General features: G+C 38.2%; 2 protein-coding genes across 2 annotated transcripts in view; one reads left to right on the forward strand and one right to left on the reverse strand.

Annotated features, from left to right (window-relative positions):
• Positions 1 to 17,383, forward strand: part of LOC106874810 (uncharacterized) — a 40,294-nt gene extending 22,911 nt beyond the window's left edge. The window contains exons 5-6 of the mRNA XM_089344614.1: positions 2,784 to 2,791; positions 16,225 to 17,383. Of these exons, the coding sequence (XP_089200740.1) occupies positions 2,784 to 2,791; positions 16,225 to 16,806 (590 nt within the window). The 3' untranslated portion in view covers positions 16,807 to 17,383. The remainder of the gene's footprint in view (positions 1 to 2,783; positions 2,792 to 16,224) is intronic.
• Positions 3,252 to 13,589, reverse strand: LOC128251072 (uncharacterized). The gene is made up of 3 exons (XM_052977412.2): positions 12,916 to 13,589; positions 9,355 to 11,076; positions 3,252 to 4,624 (listed from the first exon to the last, which is right to left on the reverse strand). The coding sequence occupies exons 2-3, from the start codon at positions 10,733 to 10,735 to the stop codon at positions 3,327 to 3,329; spliced, it is 2,679 nt and encodes an 892-aa protein (XP_052833372.2). The 5' UTR covers positions 10,736 to 11,076; positions 12,916 to 13,589; the 3' UTR covers positions 3,252 to 3,326.
• Positions 17,384 to 17,914: the final 531 nt, after the last annotated feature.

Genomic DNA, 17,914 nt, shown 5'->3' on the forward strand with positions numbered 1-17,914 from the left:
TCCCTCATCCTTGCAGGAACCAAGTCCATAGCCATCATGTACACCATGGAAACTCCCTGGATGTTGTCCAACTTGCCCGTTGAAGTCGCCAGCCGCAAAGAGAAGGCCTGTCATTCGTCGACGAGGTAGTCAGCAAGAGGGTATCATAAAACTGATCTTTTTGTTCATCAGGTAGCCCCGGCTGAGGGGCATAAGCCAAGATATATGTTGTAGCACTAGTCTAAGATTAAGTATTCTATTACAGACTCTGACTACTTGTTACTTTATCAACCCATTCCTCTCCAAGGAGTATACCCACACCCCCTAACCCCATCAGTGTTACTTACCCAGAAAATCTTATACCTATGTTCTTTGCCTGTGAGGAACCCAGCAGAACTTCTTCCACCTTATTTCCTGGATGCAGCACAAATCTACACATCCCCGTTCAAGCATCTCAACAAATCTTTCAATGTGCCAACTTTGAGGGTGTGGGCCAGCAAGACCCTGGGATAGGAGACAGCAGCATTATATATCTGAAAAGAAATCGTGCATTTGGCAAATCTTGTAAACATAGATAGCCTTCAACCTGCATACACTACATTCATCATCATCATCATCGTTTAACGTCCGCTTTCCATGCTAGCATGGGTTGGACGATTTGACTGAGGACTGGTGAAGCCGGATGGCAACACCAGGCTCCAATCTAATTTGGCAGAGTTTCTACAGCTGGATGCCCTTCCTAACGCCAACCACTCAGAGAGTGTAGTGGGTGCTTTTACGTGTCACCCGCACGAAAACGGCCACGCTCGAAATGGTGTCTTTTATGTGCCACCCGCACAAGCCAGTCCAAGGGCACTGGCAACGATCTCGCTCGAAAATCCTACGGGAGCCAGTCAGGCGGTACTGGCAACGGCCACGCTCAAAATGGTGCATCTCATGTGCTACCCGCACAAGAACCAGTCCAGGCGCACTGGCAACGATCTTACTTGGCTTGCCGGGTCTTCTCACGCACAGCACATTTCCAAAGGTCTCGGTCAGTAGTCATCGCCTCGGTGAGGCCCAATGTACGAAGGTCTTGCCTCACCACCTCAGCCCAGGTCTTCCTGGGCCTACCTCTTCCACGGGTTCCCTCAACTGTTAGGGTGTGGCACTTTTTCACGCAGCTATCCTCATCCATTCTCACCACATGTCCATACCAGCGCAATCGTCTCTCTTGCACACCACAACTGATGCTTCTAATGTTCAGCTTTTCTCTCAAGATACTTACACTCTGACAGGTATTCACATTGACATTACACATCCAACGGAGCATACTGGCTTCATTCCTTGCGAGCTTACGTATGTCCTCAGCAGTTACAGCCCATGTTTCACTGCCATGTAGCATGGCTGTTTGTACGCATGCGTCATACAGTCTGCCTTTTACTCTGAGTGAGAGTCCCTTTGTTGCCAGCAGGGGTAAGAGCTCTCTAAACTTTGCCCAGGCTATTCTTATTCTAGCAGCTACACTTTCAGCGCACCCACCCCAACTACTAACTTGGTCGCCCAGATAGCGGAAGCTATCGACTACCTCTAGTTTTTCACCCTGGAATGAGATAGAAGTTGTTTCCTGTTTGTTTACACTCTTTATTGCACCTGAACATCTGCCACAAACAAAAACTAACTTGCTAGTTAACCTGCCTTTGATGTTGCTGCACCTCTTATGTGTCCATAGCTTGCACCGGGTACATCTTATAGAGTTACTACCTACTCCTTTTCTACATACTGAGCAGGGCCATCTACCTGATATATTTGCTATATAATCACTACATTCAATAGGATAGACACTAGGTAGGGAAGGTGTTCCGTATGTTAAGCCATCGGAGATGCTCAGGAAAAAGACATCCGGTGGAGGTCAGAGGATAAAGTCTTCAGGGGAAACTAGAAACATCTTGACTATAATGCTGGCACAACATCAATTATGATACCTTCCTGGACAACCTTATTAATTAAATGGTGACAAGACTGTATCCTAATACACCATATATTTTATGCACTTCAGAAGCAGTTCCTGATGGACAAGGGGCTTTCACAGTCTTCGTATTAACTGCTGCCAACAAGAACGGTTGGACCTTCTCTTATGTTCACATTAGGACAGCTCTCACATGTAGTAGCTTTCCATGCCTGTCTCTATTTACGGTCAGTGAATGCAAGTCTGCAATTATCCATTTGTACACACATCCCAAACTTCAATTTCTGCAAACCAGAATACTTCATAAATTTGATCCTCAATCTGTAGAATGTTAGCATATCTGTTTTGTTTATTTTTTCCCCATGCTAAATAAAGCTGTTTCCTAGCTTCTCTTCCAGCTACCAGCTATTCCCATTTTCCCACATCTTCCAAGAATGCCTCTTTGCTTTTATTGCTCAGTATACTTCTGTTCCATCATCATGCCGCCTTTCACCTGCCTGGCATTTTGGACCAACTTCAGATTTGTCCAGCAACTCTATATGGGTTGTCTCATAAGGATAACCATTTAGCCTCTAAGTCATATATATATATCCACTTCCTTATTTCTCTTAAAGACTTTAATTAGTACATCACATTTTCAACTATTTCAAGGATCCCTAAGTTTCTAGGGCATTCTCTTCAAGATTAGTTGAAGTCTCTCAGACCTTCTCACTCTAAGTGTCAAATCACTAACTGCTAACCTACACTGTGAAGTCGATTCTTTACCAGGGAATGACTTTGCATTCACAAGTATCTGCCTATCCTCCTTTCTGATGAGAACGTAGCCAATCTGGTTTGTGTGTCACCAAAGTCAGAGGTAATCAAGTGGTTAGTAGGTTTCCCAAGTTCTGAAGCTAGGGTTGACAAAAAATAGGGTGGGATTGAGAGCAACAATCTCCTACAAAACGTTTTTTTCTCAATTTTAAGAAAATAATCCCAATCTGGACCTTTGAAAATTTATCCTCAGACATTAACAAGGAATCAGTCTGGTGTGGGGCACTAAACAATACTTATGCCTCATGTTCTTACTTTGTGGTCAATTCTGTTTGGTACTTGGGGTCATTGTTTATGTATATATTTGACAATCTTACAATATTCCTGTGTATTTTACAATTTTCCTGTTTATATGTAATGAATAAAGCTTTTAAATGTATTGTAATTACAGGATGCAATATTCAAGAAAGAATAATGTGTAGAGTTGTCAGTGGGAGGAGGAGTTTTGGTAAAGAGGTCCTTACATCACAGAAAGTAAGGTGAAAATTACAAGAACAAAGCAAAAAAAATCTAAAAGTCTTGGAAATACTTTAATTTTCATTGCATAAATCAGAGGAATATTAAAAATATATTACAAAACAAGAAACTACTTTTCCCCTTTCTTCCTTGTATGAATATATTTGTGTTTTGGTAAGTACCAACTTTGAGAGAATGATTTACCACAGATATCACAATGATATGGTTTCTCTCCTGTATGACTACGTCTGTGCTTTGCTAAGGCACCATTCTCAGCAAATGATTTACTACAAATATCACAGTGGTATGGTTTTTCTCCTGTATGAATAGATTTGTGTCTAGTCAAAGTACCACTTTCAGAGAATGATTTACCACAGATATCACAACAATATGGTTTTTCTCCTGTATGAATACGTCTGTGTCTAGTTAATGTACTACTTTCAGAGAATGATTTACCACAGATATCACAGCGATATAGTTTATCTGCCATATGAATAGATTTGTGTCTAGTCAAAGTACCACTTTCAGAGAATGATTTACCACAAATATCACAATGATATGGTTTCTCTCCTGTATGAATACGTCTGTGTCTTGTTAATGCACAACTTTCAGAGAATGATTTACCACAGATATCACAGTAATTCAGTTTATCTTCCACATGAACGGATTTGTGTCTAGTCAAAGTACCACTTTCAGAGAATGATTTACCACAGATATCACAATGATGTGGCTTCTCTCCTGTATGAATACGTTTGTGTCTAGATAATGTACGACTTTCAGAGAATGATTTACCACAGATATCACAGTGATATGGTTTCTCTGCCGTATGAACAGATTTGTGTCTAATTAATGTACTACTTACAGGGAATGATTTACCACAGATATCACATCGATATGGCTTCTCTCCTGTATGAATACGTTTATGTTTTGTTAAGGTATTACTTTGAGAGAATGACTTACCACAGATATCACAGTGATATGGTTTCTCACCTGTATGGATATGTTTGTGTTTCTTTAAGTTACCATTTTGGGTGAACGATTTACCACAGATATCACAATGAAATGGTTTCTCTCCTGTATGAATATATTTATGTTCTGTTAATTTACTATTTTGAGGGAATGATTTACCACAGATATCACAAATATATTGTGCCTCTCCCGTATGAATAAGTCTGTGTTTAGCTAAGTGACTACTATTAGAGAAGGATTTACCACAGACGTCACAATGATATGGCTTCTCTCCTGTATGAATACGTTCATGTGTAGTTAAGGTACTATTATGAGAGAATGATTCACCACAGATCTCACAATGATATGGTCTCTCTCCTGTATGAATACGTGCATGTGTTGTTAAGCTACTATTTTGAGAGAACGATTTACCACAGATATCACAATGATACGGTTTCTCTCCTGTGTGAATACGTTTGTGTATAAATAGGTTACTTTTTTGAAGAAAGGACTTTGTACAGATATCACAGTCATATGATCTCCTCTGTTTTTTCATGGATTCAGCGGAAGTCAATTGCCTATTTTTCTCACTCTTTTCCATTACTTTTCCTCTCAAATTCTAGTTTATATATTTTTCTTGCTTTTGTTTTTATATACTGCTGTATTTCTGTTCAGCGTTACCTTCTTGACACTCCAGTCAGTGATGTTCAAAAATTTTGATAATAATATTATTTCAGAGCAAATTTTTCACTGGAATTCTACCACAGATTTGTAGAAATAATGCTATACATCTGTTTTATGTAATATTTTCTTTTAGTCTTTAAAATATGGTAGATATTGAGGATGTTTCTTCTGTTATGTCAATGTTGTCTGAGGTTCTGAAATTATAGAGAAACAACAGTGTAAGATGTAGAAGCTACTTAAAACATACAGGTTCGTTTCTATTGAAATAAATGGTAGAAATAAACATTTTAGCTAACATCTGATTGTATGACCCCCCCCCCTCTCCCACATATCCCAGAATCATTGGAAATTCTATTTTTCTTCTTATGTTGACTGAATTGCAGAGACTTCCTAATATGCTAAAAAACCCGTTTTTGGGGTCTGGAAAACGGGGTGGGGTGGAACCCTCGGGAATTTCACCCCTCCCCCTATTTACAAATATTATCCGCTATTTCTTTCTTTACCGAAAATTTTAGATAGTATTTTGCAGAAATACGTTTTCAGGAGAGTGTGGATTACATTAGATTGAAAATTTAAAGAAGTTTGAAATGAATAAGTGAAAATGCAGAGGTTATAGAAGTTAGAGTGGTACCAAAGTCAGTAGTGAGATAAAGAATGATACATAATTAATCTAAAAAACACGTTAGTTCGTGTATGAAACCAGTAAAAGTATTATATTAAAACAAAAATATCTTTTTCATACCTCTTAAAATCACTGGATGTAATATATATCATAATCCCAACTAGATTTTCCCTTTGCAAGTTTGGTCGCTGAAATGTGTTTCATTTTTGTGTGTGGGGAGAGAGAGAGAGTGCGAGCGGGTGACGAAGTTTAGCTAAGCATTCAATGCGTAACAATTTATCATAATTATATATATCATTATACATCATCATGAGTATAGTCTGCTTTCCATGCTGGCATGGGATTGATGGCTTGACTGAGCCAGGAGGCCGCAATGTGACTCCAATCTGATTTGGCAGAGTTTCTACAGCTGGATGCCCTTCCTAACGCCAACCACTCCGAGAGTGTAGTGGGTGCTTTTCAAGTGTGACTGACACGGGGGGCCAGTCAGATGGCTTGAATGGTACTTTTTACGAGCCGTCGGCAATGGCGCGGCCATATCCCACATAAAAAGTGGGATATGGGTGAGGGATCTGGTTCCCCCCACCACCTTTTTTCTAAACAAAATAAAGGGTTTGCAGCATATTAGGAGATCAGGGTAATCGAATCTATGAAGAAAAATCCAAGTGTTTTTTTTTTTTTCTTAGTGAAAATAGTGCGGGTGAAAAGATAAATGAGGTGGGATGAAATTTCCGAGGTTTCTACCTCACCCCACCCAGTTTTCCGGACCCCCAAAAGAATTTTGTAGCATATTAGGTCACCAGAATTCATTCACGAAAAAAAAAAAAAAGTCCTAAAATTCCGGGATATAGGGGGGGGGGGGGAGATTCACCTTCACCCCTTTTCCCGGAGAAAAATAAGGAGCTTGCAGCATATTAGGAAGTCAGGGTACTTGATGTCACGCAAAAAATCCGGGGTTTTTTTTTCTTAGTGAAAATCGTGCGGGTGAAAAGGTCAAAATTTCCTAATATTTCACTCCACCCAATTTTCCCGATCAAAAAAGAGGTTCGTGGCATATTAGGAGGTGACCGTAATTCATTCAACAGAAAACTTCCCAAGATTTACCGAAATTACTAGTAGAGGGCAAAAGCTCACTCGATCTCGATTTTCGGTACGAATACAAACGTTCGATAAATAATAACAGAATATCGGTTTCTGAACATTTCAGTGGTTGGAGAGTATTTCAGAATATTTCTTAAATGAAAAAAAAACAAAAAAAAAACAACTGACGTGTCAACGATCGGGAGTGTAATGAGTAGCTTCCATAGCGAAAATAGCAACCAAATTCCGCACAAATCAAACCTTTCTCTTCCATAGCTAGAAATAACAGGCAAAATCCCACGCAAATCATGGACATCTCTCATTCATAAAACATAGAAGAGAAACTAAGAATGGACGTGTCAAAAAACGAACGGTTACAGAATTAATAGCACTGAAGATCTTCGTTGTTTAATACTTACGGAAATGTTTCATAAAGGACAGTGTTGTTATATATATGTGTGTATCTGGTGGCAGAGAAATGTATTATAAATATGTATTGTAATTAACAACTGACTCAGGAAAATTAACGAACAGCACAATTAAATGGATATGAACATCAAGTAGGTTGTACGTTCAATGCGCATGCGTATCTCCTTAAGTTTATCTCCCTTCATGTAACGGTTATACTACTGCTGAAATGTGTGGGTGTCCTGTACGGAGGGACAACAGAGTAACAACGTTATTAGGAGAGGTTGGCTGGAAGGGCAATGGTAGCGGTTTCGATTCCGAGGCCGGGCGTTGTGAGTGTTTTTTGAGCGAAAACACCTAAAATTCCACGAGGCTCCAGCAGGGGGTGGTGGTGAACCCTGCTGTACTCTTTCATCAGTACTTTCTCTCGCTCTTTCTTTCTATTTCTGTTGTTCCTGTATTTCGAAGGGCCAGCCACGTAACACTTTGTGTCGCGCTGAAACTCCTCGAGAACTAAGTGAACGGTGGAGGGGTAAAGTGTCGTGTGGGGAAAAAAAAACAAAAAAAACAGGGAACACTTTGGCTAAGAGAAGTTGGTATGAGTAAGTTAAGGCACTAGTGAACCTGATAGGAGGAATGAATGGGTAGAAGAAAGGGACAATTGAGATATTAGCAATTAGCGAAGGAGAAACGAAAAGTGGCAAAAGTGAAAAATGATGGAAGAAATACAAAAAATGAGGGGCAGTGTAAAATGGTGGGGTTTTAGTAGATTACACGAACTGTGAAGGGACACTGGGAAATTTTCTTTTAAATTTCCAGAATGAGTTTTTTTTATCATCTTTCAGAAATTTATTTAGTATTTTTTTTTTTTTTAAAGTTCGAAGGTTTAAAAGTTCAAAAGTTTCAAAACTATTTCAAAAAGTCTCAAGGTGTGATACAGAAATGTCCAAAGTTAAATGGTAGAGGGAGACACTGGTAGCATGTGGTCTGTGTGAAGCCTTGTTGCTGGTTCTTGGGTTATACTTCTGTGAATGCTTTCAGATCTATAATCCTTCCTCAGGCGTCCCATGGTGGTTACTGCTGGTGTTGCTTAAAGTCTCTGGAAGAAGTAAAGAAATTTCCAGCCGTCAAGTTCATTCCAGTAGTTGAGGCCAGCCACTCTCTTTCTGGTGAAATGTTACTCCTTTATGCAGATGTTGACTGCATCTGTCCCCCTTGCCAGTATGTGGGTGGGGGAAATCCCCCTCAGCGATGGTGGTGTTGTATTATGGTACTGGCTGTTGTGGCCTTCTGAAAAGTGTTGCTTCACTTTGACGCAAAACTATTGTTTAGTCAATCCTATATATGTTTCCCTACAAAAACAGGTCATCTCGAATATCACATGAGTTTGAAAACACAACTGGATGCTGTCTGTTGGATGTTTGCCTTTGATGGAGCACTGGTTCAGACAGCATGTGTCCAGTATGTTATTGTGGGAAAGGTAGTGTCTGAGGGTATGGCCTTACCACATAATTCTGACAGGGACGCCAGACCTTTTGACATCATTCTTTATCTGGTTCTCAACATGTTCCCCATAGTATTAGGTTCCCCGGAGAGTTCTGAGTGCTTTAAAGCTAAATCTTTTATTGCTTCATTGTACACAACTAGGATACATTTGTTGCTATAATTTATGGGTCCCTCACAAACGCTCAGAAAAGATTTGAACCGGTATTCCATTTGTGAGATGCTTTTCAAATGAAATAAAAGCATGCCTTTTTTTTAAACAACTTGTGACTGGAAACGAAAAATGGATTGTAAATGAAAAAAATTCTGGAGTTTGCATAAGGAACCCCAAAAACAGTAACCAAAGACGAATAGCCATGCCAAAAACGTTATGCTTTATGTTTGGTGGCATCATAAAGGCAAAGACTTATTGGAGCAAGCGAAAGTGAAATCGGGATGGCATCTGTGCCCAGCGTCGCCTTTTTGGCACTTGTGCCCGTGACATGTGTAAGGATTTTCGAGCGAGATCGTTGCCAGTGCCCCTGGACTGGCTCTTGTGCAGATGGCACATAAAAGCATGGCCGTTGCCAGTACCGCCTGACTGGCCTTCGTGCGGGTGACACGTAAAAGCACCCACTACACTCTCTGAGGGGTTGGCGTTAGGAAGGGCATCCAGCTGTAGAAACTCTGCCAAATCAGATTGGAGCCTGGTGTTGCCATCCGGCTGTCAGCAGGAGGAAGAATTTTGGCATAGAGGTCCTTACACCGAGGAAAATAAGGAGTTGAAAATTAGAAAAACAAAACAAAAAAATCTCCAAGCTGTGAAAATACTTTAATTTCCATTGCATAAAACACAGGAATATTAAAAATACAGAGCAAACATGAAATTATAGAAACTACCTCTTTCCTTTCTCTCCTGTATGAATAGATTTATGTCTAGTCAAAGTACCACTTTCAGAGAATGATTTACCACAGATATCACAGTGATGTCGTTTCTCTCCTGTATGAATATATTTGTGTTTCATTAAGTTGCCATCTTGAGAGAATGATTTACCACAGATATCACAGTGATATGGTTTCTCTCCTGTATGAATGCGTTTGTGCTTCATTAAGCTACTATTTTGAGAGAACGTTTTACCACAGATATCACAATGATATGGTCTCTCTCCAGTATGAATATATTTGTGATGTGTTAGGTCAAAGTTTTGAGAGAATGATTTACCACATATATCACAATGATGTGGTTTTTCTCCTGTATGAATAAGTTTGTGTTTTGTTAAGCTACTATTCTGATAGTATGATTTACCACAGATATCACAATTATATTGTTTCTCGCCTGTATGAATGAGTTTGTGTTTAGTTAAGTGACTATTATTAGAGAAGGATTTACCACAGACATCACAGTGGTATGGCTTCTCTCCTGTATGAGTACGTTTGTGTGTAATTACAGTACTATTTCTAGAGAATGATTTACCACAGACGTCACAATGATAAGGTTTCTCTCCTGTATGAATACGTCTGTGCTTTGCTAAGCCACTGTTGGCAGAGAATGATTTACCACAAATATCACAGTGATATGGTTTCTCTCCTGTATGAATACGTTTATGCGTAGTTAAGATACTATTATGAGAGAATGATTCTCCACAGATATCACAGTGATATGGTTTCTCTCCTGTATGAGTACGTTTGTGCTTTGTTAAGTCACTATTGTCAGAGAATGATTTACTACAAATATCACAATGATATGATTTCTCTCCTGTATGAATATGTTTGTGTCTAGTTAAGACACTATTTTGAGAGAATGATTTACCACAGATATCACAGTGATATGGCTTCTCTCCTGAATGAACACGACTGTGTTTTGTTAAGGCAGTATTTTCAGAGAAAGGTTTGTCACAAATATCACAGTGATAAGGTTTCTCTCCTGTATGAATGCGTCTGTGTTTTGTTAAGTGAATACTTTGAGAGAATGATTTACCACAGATATCACAGTGATATGGTTTCTCTCCTGTATGAATACGTTTGTGTTTAATTAAGATACTATTATGAGAGAATGATTTACCACAGATATCACAATGATAGGGTTTCTCTCCTGTATGAATACGTTTGTGTCCAGCTAAGTGAATACGTTGAGAGAATGATTTACCACAGATATCACAATGATACGGTTTCTCTCCTGTGTGAATACGTTTGTGCATAACAAGATTACTTTTTTGAGGGAAGGACTTTCTACAGATATCACAGTCGTATGATCTCCTGTGTTTTTTCATGGATTCAGGGGAAATCAATTGTACACTTTTCACAATCTTTTCCATTATTTTTCCTCTCAAATCTCAGTTTATATATCTTTCTTTCTTTTCTTATACTTTATTCTTTACATACACTTCTACTGCTGTATTTCTGTCCAGTGTTACCTTCGTTTAACAACACTTAGATATAGTTATCCAACTTTAATCAGCACTCAGGCTCTTCGTCTTGACTGTAATGTTCAGAAATTTTGCTAATAATATAATTCCAGAGCTAATGTTTCACAAGAATTCCTCCACAGATTTGTAGAAATAATGCTATACATCTGTTTTGTATATTTTTCTTTAATATTTAAAACATGGTAGATATTGACGATGCTTCTTCTGTTACATCAATGCTGTCTGATGTCCTGAAATTACAGAGAAACAACAGCGTAAGATGTAGAGGCTGCTTAAATCATACAGATTCATTTTTATTGAGATAAATGGTAGAAACAGAACATTTACTTTAACAACTGAACTAGACTTCGACAGCTCCATAAAGAAGTGCCAATCCTTCAAAGTAGATGGAACATGTGAAAATGGGACATCCCGAAAGACACAGTATAAAGTGCTAAAGAGCAAACTCAGGATGCTGAACCATTCATGTGATATGACAGAGGACCAAAATGTCTGGCAACTTGCTAAACCTGAGAAGCGTTGCACTCTACAATGGAAGTGTTAGGACTCGTGCATCTGGTGGTGAAAAGCACTTGTGGTTATTCTTCATAAAAGCAGACTTGCAATGCCATGTAAAAGTGCCTCCATGTTGAAGCATCTGTGTGGTGCCACGTAAAAGTGCCTGCGAAGTGCCACATAAAAGCACCCTGCACACTCTGTAAGTTGTGGTTGACACCGTGAAGGACATGCAGCTGTAGAAACCATGACAAATCAGACTGGATTCTACTGCAGCTAGCCAGCTCTGGTCAAACCAGCCAATCATGGACAAACCCTCTGGTCAAACCGTCTAACCCATCCCAGCATGTACAACAGACGTTAAATGATGTTGTTGAACTAAACATATAAATTTATTCAAATTTATATCACAGAATCTTGTGTAAAGCTGACATATTTGTAATCTAAACTGACACCTTCAAATTGTGTAACAGTTTTAAAATAAAACTACAGAATAGTGGACACTAACATTAGTTTTTGTCCAGAAATATAACTTGACCTTGCTGTTTAGTCAAGGTCAGTTCTGGTGGAGCAGACAGGTGATTATAGACATTCTTCCCATGAACATCCTGTCTATTTTTATAACATTGTATATCTATGACTACATCATCCAATACAGTCTTCAATATTTATAACCCATAGGAGAAATTTAAGGGAAATGCACTGTTATTTCTAGTAGGTTGTGTGAACATATTGTGAGTTGCAGGACGTACGATTTTTATGACAGATCAAACAAGAATAAACACTGATGAATGATGAAAAGTCCACAAAATTGCTAAAAATATTAACTTTGATTTCCAGGCGATCCATTTATGGGATAGGTTACCGCGTCAAGATGTAAACATTAAACATGGGGAATATGCTAGAAACAACAGCCAAGTGTCCCTTAAATCACTCACCGTTTCTCTGAAAATATGTAGTTTTTTGGGGGGTTTTTTTCAATAAAAAGGCTTTACCAATGGTTTTAAGTGCAGAGCGCCCACAAAATCGATTATAATCGGTCCAGAGAAGGGAGGATGCGTCTCTTCGTAAAACAGATGCTCAAGAACTGAGTGAACTCTTGACAGTTTAATGGGTATACAAGTTGCCGAGACCCCGCCACCATCAAATATCAAACACGATTCATGAAATTTTGGTACATCACAGCCGTCACTTTCGGTTTCTATCGTAAAATACACTTTTTTTTGAAGGACAATTTACTTTCATAAAATATACATTTTTATTTTAAATTCAAATTACGACAAACGTAAATAAACAAACGAAGTTTGTTTTATAGAAGCATTATTGTTTAGGAATCGATTTAGCGGAGGTAAACAATACGCACACCACTCGTTTGTCTTCCATACCTAGACACAGCAGCCAAATCCCGTATAACTCAATCTCCCTCCCATAGCTAGAAATAGCAGCCAGATCTCGCACAACTCAAGGACATCTTTCATTCATAAAACATAGAAGAGAAACAAAGAATCGACGCGCCAAAAAGTGAACATCTGCAGAACTAAAAACATTGAATATTTTCATGGTTTAATACTTACAGAAATGTTTCATAAAGGATAGTGTTGTTATATATATATGTGTGTATCTGGTAGCTGAGAAATATATTATAACTATTATAAATGTATAATCAGCTGATTAAGAGACGTTCAACTGGATATCAGCATGAATTGGGAAGTATTTTCAATGCGCATGCGTTTCTCCTCCACTGTAATATTTAAGGCACGTAAGTCTAATTCTTTCCCTTTAGGTATTAATATATTGCCGTTGTTATGTGTGTGTGTTCCATTCCGCTTTTTTACGGAAGATGCCCGACGAAGAACCTGCGTTGTGCTTAAGTGATGCACGGAGTCTGGTCGGGCGGTAAAATGTAAAAGGACGAGTGCCTCATATTGAAAGGGCTTGTGGCCCATAAAAAGAAAAGTGTAAGAGGCAAGTGCCTCATTTCAAAGACATGATAAATTGAAATTGTAAAGTAAGAGGTTTATAGCCTCAAATTGTAAATTTATGTATAAATTTATAAAAGAACAATGATTTAGAGAAGCGAAGTTCGGCGGGCGGCTCCTGTCTTCTCCCATTAATACCATATTAATCATCATTCATCTCATCTCATTAATGTTTTTGTCCAGCCCGTAGCTACTCTCTGTGTACTGCCTTTATAGCAAATTGAATGAAATAATGTGTGTCCAGTGGGGAGGTACAACGGGGTAATGACGTTATTGGGAGAGGTTGGGAAGGTGAAAAGAGGGAGGGGTAAAGTATAGTTTCAGAAAGAAACAGGGGACGCTAATCTACAAGAAGTTAGTATGGGTATAAGTTACGGCACTTATGTTTTCCTTGGTTTGTGTTGAGACAATAAAACAACTCATGGAAGACGTTATTATGATTTTATGCGTTTATTTACTTGGCATGTTTACAACTGTGGATGTATCGCGCAATAATACACACTATGTGTATCCGCTTTATTCACAGTTCATACTGTCTACTAAATGCGCTTAACAAAATAGTACTAATGATAGGGATATATTCATACGTATATATAGACATGGATATCTAACAGCCCTTTTGGCAATGAAAAAATAGCAGTAATCTTCCTTACACCAGTGGATTGTCAAAGGTGGCAATCCTGTAGCAGAAACCGTGAGATTATTCTGCCCACTTACGTGGTTTTCAGCTTCCTAATCTAGGCGAAACTAGTTAGTATTTCCATTCTTTTTTTTATCCTCTTGTGTCATCTTTTCTAGGAACATCTTTTTGTAGAGGTTGACAGGTAAGATATCATTCTGCGCTCCAGTGTCAATCTTTAGCTTTAAGCCAATGTTTATTCGTTTCTTGCCTGACTTCTTTTGAATTTGTATTGTTGTATACGCCTCATTTTTTTCTGGTTGTCATTTCACATCTCATGTACATTTATAGTGCCGACTGCGAAGAATTCCTCCTCTGAGATTTCCAAGAGTCTCCTTACAGTTCATGTTATCTACTAAAACCTCGTCCTTTCACACAGCCTCAGCAGTTCATTTTTCCCTTTCTTCCATCATTTTTCAATTTTGCAACTTTTCATTTCTCCATCGCTAATTGCTAATTTCTTAATTGTCACTTTCTTCTATCCATTCATTCCTCCTGTCAGGTTCACAAGTGCCTTAACTCATTCCATTCTTAATTTCTCTTAGCTTAACATCCCTTGTTTCTCTCCTACACTACACTTTCTCCCCTCCCAACCTTTCCGAAGAACGTCATTACCCTATTGTCTCTCTGTACGGTGCACGCACACGCATCTCAAAAGCAATCTACTGATACATAAAGGGAGAGAATTATTTTTCATGCTCTTCGTGTTGATATCTGGTTAAATATTTTCTTCATTAAATTCTTTTAATCAGCTGATAATAGTTATAATGTCTTTCTCAGCTACCAGATACACACATATATAACAACACCATCCTTTATGAAACATTTCTGTAAGTATTAAACAATGAAAATATTCAATGTTTTTAATTCTGTAGACGTTTGGTTTTTGGCACGTCGATTCTTTGTTTCTCTTCTATGTTTTATGAACGAATGATGTCCTTGATTTTTGCGGGATTTGACTGCTATCTCTAGCTCTGGATGAGAGGTGTCTGATATGTGCAAGATTTGGCTGCTATTTCTAGCTATGGAAGCTCCTTTCTACACTCCCCACCGTTATCTTCACCATGCATTTGAAAATGATGGTGGCGGGGAAGCCTTTTATAAAAAGTTACGAAAATCTGATTTCCACTCGCTTTTATGACTGAACATTATTATAATTCTTGGGTAACATGTAGTGTACCGTCGTAAAATAATGAAAGTAAATGGATGATTTTATTTTTGTTCGTGTAATAGGAATTTACACAAGATTCTGTGATATAAACTTTAGTAAATTAAGATATTAACTTCATCACTGTCTTATAACATCCGTTGTCCATACTGGCATGGTTGGATGGTTTGACCAGAGCTAGGAAGCTGGGGAGCTGCAGCAGACTCCAGTCTGATTTCTGGGAGTTTCTAGAGCTTGATGCCCTTCCTAGTGCCAACAACTTCACAGAGTGTGCATTGTGCTTTTATGAGGAATGGCCACCAGAGTGACGTGTCTTAACACTTCTGTAATGGAGTGCAGGTCTTCTTGGGTATAGCAAGGTACCAGACATTTTCATCCTTTGTCAGATCACATGAATTGTTCAGCATTCTGAGTTTGCTCTTCAGCAATTCATACCATGTCTTTCTAGGTGTCCCACTTTCACATATTCCATCTACTTTGAAGGATTGGCACTTCTTTATGGAGCTGTCAAAGTCTAGTTCAATTGTTACGGTAAATGTTTGTTTCTACCATTTATCTCAATAAAAATGAATCTGTATGATTTAAGCAGCCTCTACATCTTACACTGTTGTTTCTCTGTAATTTCAGACAACATCAATGTAACAGAAGATGCTTCCTCGATATCTACCATGTTTTAAAGACTAAAAGAAAATATACAAAACAGATGTATGACATTATTTCTACAAATCTGTGGTAGAATTCCTGTGAAACATTTGCTCTGAAATAATATTAGCAAAATATCTGAACATCACCGATTGATGTCTCAAGAAGAGAAGCCTGTGTGCTAATTAAAGTTGGATAAATTTGTGTAAATGTTGCTAAGCAGAGATAACACTGGACAGAAATAGAACAGTAGAAGTGGTTGTGAAGAATAAACTATAAAAACAAAAACAAAAAATATATAAACTAGTATTTGAAAGGAAAAGTAATGGAATGGAGTGAGAAAAGTATACAGTTGATTTCCCCTGAACCCAAGATAAAAGAGATAAGATCATACGACTGTGATATCTGTACAAAGTCCTTCTCTCGAAAAAGTAACCTACATAGGCACAAACGTACTCATTCAGGAGAGAGACCACATCACTGTGATATCTGTGGTAAATCCTTCTCTGAAAATAGTAACTTAACTAGACACATACGTTTTCATACAGGATGGAAAACATATCACTGTGATATCTGTGGTAAATCATTCTGTAACAATGGAGACTTAGCAAAGCACAAACATATTCATACAGGTGAGAAACCATACCATTGTGATATCTGTGGTGAATCATTCTCTCATAATAATATCTTAAATACACATAAACGTGTTCATACAGGAGAGAAACCATATCGTGATATCTGTGGTAAATATTTTTCTCTCAATTGTAACTTAACTAGACACATACGTATTCATACAGGAGAGAAACCACATCACTGTGGTATTTGTAGTAAATCATTCACTGACAGTAGTGGCTTAGCAAAGCACAAGCGTATTCATACAGGAGAGAAGCCATATAACTGTGATATCTGTGGTGAATCATTCTCTCATAATAGTACCTTAACTAAACACATACATATTCATACAGGAGAGAAACCAAGTCATTGTGATATCTGGTAAATCTTTCTCTCAAAATAGTACCTTAACTACACATAAATGAATTCATACAGGAGAGAAACCATATCACTGTGATATTTGTGGTAAATCATTCTCTCACAAAAGTGGCTTAGCAAAGCACAGGCATATTCATACAGGAGAGAAGCTATATCACTGTGATATCTGTGGTAAATTATTCTCTCGAGATAAACTACACATGAACATATTCATACAGGAGAGAAACCATATCACTGTGATATCTGTGGTAAGTCATTCTCTCACAAAAGTGGCTTAGCAAAGCACAAATATATTCATATAGGGAAGAAAGGAAAAGGGTAGTTTCTTGTTTACTATATATTTTTAATATTCCTCTGATTTATACAATGGAAGTTTCCCAAACTTTTAGTTTTTTTTTTGTTTTTGTTTTTGTAATTTTTATCTTTTTTTTTCCCATAGTGTAAGGACCTCTGTACCTAAACTCTTCCTCTTCTTGGCAACCCTTCATCTTATTCTTTCTTGAATATCACATCCTGTACAGTATATTTACTGTTTATTATTTTTTTAAATGCTTCATTCATTAAATATGTTATACAATAACTTACTTTATGACTTTTTCATGCCTAGAAATATTGTAAAGTTGTCATATGCAGTAATCTCTTGCTGTTCGTGGTTCACCTATGGTGGTTTATTATTTAAGCTTATGTCATTTCCTTTGTGGTGTTGTTTTGCATTTATAATAAAATAAATATATAGCCTAGTAGTTAGTGACTTCAGGATAAGGGCCATGTGGTTGCCCAGAAGACGACCAGCATGGAGGAGAAGGGTCTGGAAGCTCAAAGATCCTGCAGATGGACAGAGATTTAGAGACTTATTACTCGAAGCCTTTGACAGAATAGAGGGGGATATAGCTTCACACTATGTAGAAGACAACTGGAGGTTTCTACGGGACAACCTGCTGAGGGCCACTGACCAGATCTGTGGATGGTGCAAAGTCCCCTCTCGACCCAAAATAACGTGGTGGTGGAACAATGTTGTTGACATGGCTATCAGACAAAGAAACAGGCTTGGAAGGACTGGAAGAATGGTGGTAGCAGGGAATTGTATCAGACTGCCAGAAGGGAAGCTAGGCGAC

This window comes from Octopus bimaculoides, chromosome 28, assembly GCF_046866305.1.
Source record: "Octopus bimaculoides isolate indiv1 chromosome 28, ASM4686630v1, whole genome shotgun sequence".
Classification (NCBI taxonomy): domain Eukaryota; kingdom Metazoa; phylum Mollusca; class Cephalopoda; order Octopoda; family Octopodidae; genus Octopus; species Octopus bimaculoides.